Source organism: Entelurus aequoreus, linkage group LG20 (assembly GCF_033978785.1).
Source record: "Entelurus aequoreus isolate RoL-2023_Sb linkage group LG20, RoL_Eaeq_v1.1, whole genome shotgun sequence".
NCBI classification, from domain to species: domain Eukaryota; kingdom Metazoa; phylum Chordata; class Actinopteri; order Syngnathiformes; family Syngnathidae; genus Entelurus; species Entelurus aequoreus.
This window is the reverse complement of record NC_084750.1, coordinates 1,041,762-1,048,481: the sequence shown is the minus strand read 5'-3', so window position 1 is coordinate 1,048,481 and position 6,720 is coordinate 1,041,762. Positions and strand designations below refer to the sequence as shown.

At 38.5% G+C, this 6,720-nt stretch overlaps 1 protein-coding gene across 1 annotated transcript; it reads right to left on the bottom strand.

The window, feature by feature from the left end:
- Positions 1-1,442: 1,442 nt before the first annotated feature.
- LOC133636371 (gastrula zinc finger protein XlCGF49.1-like) lies at positions 1,443-6,470 on the bottom strand. Its single transcript, XM_062030363.1, has 3 exons — positions 6,378-6,470; positions 2,282-2,422; positions 1,443-1,946 (listed from the first exon to the last, which is right to left on the bottom strand). The coding sequence occupies exons 1-3, from the start codon at positions 6,468-6,470 to the stop codon at positions 1,443-1,445; spliced, it is 738 nt and encodes a 245-aa protein (XP_061886347.1).
- Positions 6,471-6,720: the final 250 nt, after the last annotated feature.

Below are 6,720 nucleotides of genomic sequence, written 5' to 3'. Positions count from 1 at the left end.
GTATTTCTTCCAGCTGGCCTTGTGGAAGTTCCAACATATCTTCCTTGGGCTGGTTATGACTAGAAGTGGTAGGCCAATGTGTATTAGTGAGGGCCAGTGTTGACTGTGTAGAAAAGCATCTTGTATAAAATGGTCAAGAATGAGGATCTGTGCAGGATAGGGGGTTACATTCATGAATTTCCCCCCGAGGATTAATAAAGGATTTCTGATTCTGATTCAGAGCTGACTCAGCCCAGGTCCTACCGCCAGGTGCTCTTGGGGCTGTCTGCTTTCGGCTTTGGGACTGTGACTAGGATTCTTTGACTTTGCTTGTCTTTTTAAATTTAGTCTGCTGGTGGGATCATTTGCTAACAATTCTATAGCCATGTCAGTGATAATGTGAATGCATAGTATATTGTAACTTTTTCTAGCTACAATACCTAATTATTCCCATTTGCATTTCAAAGTTAAGTTATTACTTGTCTCCACATTGTAACTCAAAAACAAATGTCACTAAACTTCAAGTAAACAAAACAAACGTTGGTATCATAAAAATGTAAAACAAGTCATGATAGTTATGGAAATAAAGAAATAAAGGTAGGAAAGCTAAGTTGGTATAGCTGATTAACTAAGATGGAAACTACATACAAATCATATGAGTAGGAACATCTAAAAAAATTACAGCAATATTAAATAAAACAAAATACATACATAACAAATATAAACTACATTTATTGTACCCAACTATTGTATGAAGGTCTGTGACATACATATAAAACAATCAAAACAATATTCATATTACAACATGGAGTAATAAAGATAATTATTAAAGTGGATTATTAAGACTTAACAAATGATTCATAGTCACATTTTAAAAGTAGACGATTTTATATAAAACACAGCTGCTCTAATGATGTAAAAGTAAATAATAGTATGCTTCCAGAAGTGGCCCAGAAGATGTTTCAGATGTGAACCAGTAAATATGAACTAAGAGGGTTTTATGTGTACTCAAAAGCAAAGGTATGATGTAAAACAAACATGTATATAATTTAAAGGAGTTCATCAATTAATCATTTAGAATTATAAATTAATAACACACTTTCTACATTTAAAATCCTACAGGACTATTATGAGTAAGTACAGCACTGACTTATAAACATATGTACTGCATATGTAACATATACTGTATGTTTTATACTTTGTTTTTAAAATCAATTTAAAATATCAATAGTAGTCAAATAAGTTGATGCATCAGCTTACACACTTACAATATATTTTTGAAAATGAAATATATGTACACAATGTTGTATATTAATGCATGTCCTTCACTGATTTAAAAACACTAAATAGACACATATCTACTTATATATGTTAGAAGCATATTAAGATTGTTCTACATACAACAATGTCACACATGATGCATAGGTCGATGTTATTTGAAAGTCAAAGTTAAAGTTTTGAATTTATTTGCTGCTGCTGTTCTTACGAGCACACTTGTGTTTCTTACACTGGTACTTGTAAGACAATCTTTCATCACACACGCTGCAACTCAAGACTTTCTCACAAGTGTGTGTTCTCAGGTGTACTGCAAGTTTTGTTCGGTCACAAAAGCTTCTGAAGCAGTTTGAACAGGAATATGTTTTTTCACCTGTGTGTGTTCTCATGTGTACTTTCAAATGTTGACTTTGTACATAACCCTTACCGCAGAATGAACATATGAAAGGTTTTTCTCCAGTGTGGATTCTTGAGTGCACTTTCAAATGTTGCTTTTTAGAGAATCTTTGACTACAAACCGAACACATGAATGGTTTGTCTACAGTGTGTATTCTCATGTGTACTTTCAAATCAGCATTTTGTACAAACCCTTTCCCACAGATTGAACATGTAAAAGGTTTTTCTCCAGTGTGTATTCTCATGTGTATTTTCAAATGTTCCTTCCGAGAGAATCTTTTACTACAAATTGAGCACTTGAATGTTTTTTCTCCAGTATGTGTTCTCATATGACATGCAAATGATGATCGATCAGTAAAGCCTCTTTTGCAGCTTGAACAGGAATATGGTTTTTCACCAGTGTGTGTTCTCATGTGTACCTTTAAAACTTGATTTTGGACAAATCTTTTACCACAAACTGAACAAATAAAAGGTTTTTCACCAGTGTGTACTCGTTTGTGTCTTATCAAAGTCCCCTTCCAAGAGAAAGCTTTACTGCAAACCGAGCACATGAATGGTTTTTCTCCAGTGTGACTTCTCATATGTGTTTGCAAATGGTGCCTTTGACTAAAATATTTACCGCATAGTGAGCAGGAAAAGGTTTTTCTCCGGTGTGTAATCTCATGTGTCTTTTAAGACAACTAGGGCGTTTAAAAGTTTTGTCACAGAGAGAACATTTAAATCGTGTGTTGTCAGTGTGACATGTCTTATCAGCTTTAGAGTCTTCATCATCAGTGTCAGGAGAGTGTGACGTTGTGTCGTCACTATCTGATAGTGGAGCTAAGATCTTGTCTGCTTGTGATCCTCCACAGTGGTCTCCCATCAGCTTCTGTTGTCATGTGTTGAGTTGAGCTGCTGCTTGGAGGCTCCACCACTCTCTTCTCCTCATTTTCACCTTTGACCTCATCATATTCACTCTTCACAATCACACCAATCGCTGGGAACTCCTCCAACCTTTGAAGGTGCTCTCCCTCCTGACTGATGCTGTGTTCCTCCTCTTCCTCTTTAAGGTAAGTGGGCTGTGGTCCCTCTTTAATATGAAGTGGTTGTGGTACAGCTTTCTCTTTTAAGCGGGGGAGCTGTGGCTTTTCTCCTTCTTTAATGTGAGGGTGATGTGGGCTCTCCTCTTCTTTAATTTTAAGGGGCTGTGGTTCCTCCTCTTCCCTTGTAATGTGGGGTGGCTGTGGCGCCCCCTCTTCAAAGTGGGGTTGTTGCAACTCCTCATTTTTAATGTGAAGTGGTTGTGGCACTTTTTCCTCTTTTAAGCGAGGCAGCTGTGGCTCTTCCTTTTATTTGATGTGGAGGGGATGTGGGTTGTCCTCTTCTCTAATTTGAGGGGGCCGGGGTTCCTGCTCTCCCCATTTAATGCGGGGGAGCTGTGTCTTATCCTGCTCCATCCTTAGGATTTACTCCTGCTGCTCAGGGAGAAGATGTTCTTCACAGATCTCTGCAGGACACAAAAAGACATGCATGCTTTAGAAAATTCCAGTTTTGTTTAGTCACATGAGACAGTATGTTTACATGCACTAAAGCGGTCTTTCTTAAGTACAGGGCCAGGGGCCACTGTTGAGCCACGAGCGCTGAAAAATATCTGTTCTCAGCTGCGGTCTGTATGGGTTGCAGTGGTAGTCAGTTTAACATGCATAAACAAAATGAAAGAAAACTGCTCTGACATAGGAACGGCTAACTAATTACTTTATAAGAATAAACAACACATTACGTTATTACTTACAACAAATATAATCTGAGTACTCTCAACACCGGTTATCTAGCTGTAAAACACTGAGGCAACCTTAAGCCCTTTGCTAATTTTTTTAAGATACCAGTATATACCGTATACCGCCATTCGGACTAAAATATACCGCGGTATCAGTTTTGGCTAGCATATCTTCCTTGTAAGAAACATTTAATTTGTTGCCATGCCACCCTACCCTCTGAAACTAGGTAGAAGCACGGCACTAGGGTTGTACGGTATACCGGTATTAGTATGGTATCGGTACTAATGAATAATTTCGGTACTATACCATCTCTGAAACGTTCCGGTCCCGCACCCCCACGCGCCCGCGTCAAAGTCACGTCGAGACATTGCTGGTTTTACGAGCAGACGAGCATGTTCTGTAGCACACAATCACGAAGTAAGTACTTACAAGCAGACACAGTGTGTAGACAGAAAAGGGAGAACGGACGCATTTTGGCTTAAAAACTAAAGATAAAGGTGAAGTTATAACACCAAAACGCCCTCAGGAAGAGGTGCTTTAAGACATGGCTAGCCAGCTAGCGGCTAACGTCCATCCGCCGTCGGTAGTGTTTTAGCAACTTCTAAATCACTAATCCTGGTCTCCATGGCGACAAATAAAGTAAGTTTCTTACAAGTATCATCCCTGCTGGACGAGGAATAGCTAAACATGCTTCACTACACACCGTAGCTCACCGGCATCAAAATGTAAACAAACGCCATGGGTGGATCTACACCTAACATCCACTGTAATTATATCAAGTACAGCCACGTATCTAGTTGATACTACTATGATTACGTCGATATTTTTTGGCATCACAACATCTTCTTTCGTTTTTAAAAAATCTATTTTATGTTTGTAAAATCAGGAAATTTGTCCCTGGACACATGAGGACTTTGAATATGACCAATGTTTGACCCTGTAACGACTTGGTATCGGATTGATAACCAAATTTATGGTATCACCCAAAACTAAAGTAAAGTATCAAACAACAGAATAATAAGTGATTATTACATTTTAACAGAAGCGTAGACAGAACACGTTTAAAGAGAAAGTAAGCAGATATTAACAGTAAATGAACAAGTAGATTAATAATTCATTTTCTACCACTTGTCCTTAATAATGTTGACAAAATAATAGAATGATAAATGATACAAAATGTTACTGCATACACCAGCAGACTAATTAGGAGCCTTTGTTTGTTTACTTACTACTAAAAGACAAGTTGTCTAGTATGTTCACTATTTTATTTAAGGACTTAACTGCAATAAGAAACATGTTTAGTGTACCCTAACATTTTTTGTTAAAATAAAGTCAATAATGCAATTTTTTTGTGGTCCCCTTAATTTAGAAAAGTACCGAAAAGTATCGAAATAATTTTAGTACCGGTACTGGTACCAAAATATTGGTATCGTTACAACACTACAAGGCACACTGCTAAAGCTTGAGCCTATTTTTACCATAACAATGCATAAGGTTAATAGAGGCCGCATCTCTTTATCTACCTTCTTTCAAGTATTCATTACATTTCCACATACACATCCTTTATGTATTAAATCAAAACATTTTGAAATTCAATGATTTGGTGCATTTGCAAACAGCTAAAATTATGCACAAATTATAACCTGTTACCACTTAAAACGATGACGGAAGTCAGTATTTTTTTTTAGGTACACTTCAACTGTGAGAGACAGATGTGAAAACATTTTTAGGAAATCACATTGTAGGATTTTTAAAGAATGTTTATTTGCGAATCATGGTGAAAAATGAGTATTTGGTCAACAACAACAATTAAAGTCAATATTTTGTGATATAACCTAGGTTGGCAATGACAGATTGATTATTGAAACTTGTATTAGTAGATTGCACGGTACAGTACATATTCCGCAAAATTGACCACTAAATGGTAACACCCGAATAAGTTTTTCAACTTGTTTAAGTCGGGGTCCACGTTAATCAATTCATGGTACAAATATATACAAACGTACTATCAGCATAATACAGTCATCACACAAGTTAATCATCAGAGTATATACATTGAATTATTACATTATTTACAATCCGGGGGGGTGGGATGCGGAGGGGGTTGGGGCGGGAGGGTTACAGAGGTTCTGTAGGTCTTCACCAGGTTTGCACACAGTGGAGCTGCTATTTTGGCCCGTTCTTCTATGCAGATCTCCTGTAGACCAGTGATGTTTTGGGGTCTGTCGCTATGCAACACAGACTTTCAACTCCCGCTACATGTTTTGTATTGGGTTGAGGTCTGGAGACAGGCAAGGCCACTCCATGGCCTTGAAATGCTTTTTATGGACCCACTCCTTCGTTGTTATGTTTTTGATCATTGTCATGCTGGAAGACCCGGCCACTTCTCACTTTCAATGCTCTCACTGATGGAAGGAAGTTTTTGCCCAAAAATCTCAGGATACATGGCCCCGTTCATTCTTTTCTTAACATTGATCAGTCGTCCTGTCCCTTTTGCACAAAAAAACCCCCAAAGCAAGATGTTTCCACACCCATGCCTCACAGTGGGTATGGTTTTCTTGGCATGCAATGCAGCATTCTTCTTCCTCCAACCATAAGTAGTTTTTTTTTACCCCAAAAATATATGCTGGTCTCATCTGACAACATGACATTCTTACAATTCTCCTCTGGATCACCAACATGGTCACAGGCCAGCTTTAGACGCATTGGGACACGTATGGCACTGCAGGATTTGATTCTGTGTCAGCGTAGTTTGTTACTGATGGCAAACTTTGTTACTTTGGTCCCAGCTCTCTGCAGGACATTCACCAGGCCCCCTTGTAATTCTGGGATTTTTGCTCACCGTTCCCATGATCAGTTGGACTCCACGGGATGAGATCTTGCGTGGAGCCCCAGATAGAGGGAGATTATCAATTGCCTTGTATGTCTTCCATTTTCTAATAATTGCTCCCACAGCTGATTTATTCACACCAAGCTGCTTGTTGTAGATTCACTCTTTCCAGCCTTGTGCAGGTCTACAATTGTGTTCCTTGTGTCCTTCAACAGGTCTTTGGTCTTGGCCATGGTGGAGTTTGGAGTCTAACTGTTTGAGGCTGTGTTCAAGTGCCTACCCCCACCCACCCACCTCAACCTCATCATAGTCTCTCTCAGGGAGAGCATGTCCCAAATTCCAAGCTGCTGTTTGGATAGATAGATAGATAGATAGTACTTTATTGATTCCTTCAGGAGAGTTCCCTCAGGAAAATTTAAATTCCAGCAGCAGTGTACAGAATTGAGATATAATTTAAAAAGTACACAGTAAATAATGGAGGTA

Bases quoted from the DNA above. Each gene is read 5' to 3' on its own strand.
- LOC133636371 (XM_062030363.1), bottom strand. From the start codon at position 6,470: ATGGCCAAGACCAAAGACCTGTTGAAGGACACAAGGAACACAATTGTA. The intron at 2,423-6,377 runs GTGTGAATAAAT...TCTCCTGACACT, and splicing joins AATCTACAACAAGCAGCTTG to GATGATGAAGACTCTAAAGC. The intron at 1,947-2,281 runs GCTCACTATGCG...AAAACATTCAAG, and splicing joins CCGGAGAAAAACCTTTTCCT to TGCTCAATTTGTAGTAAAAG.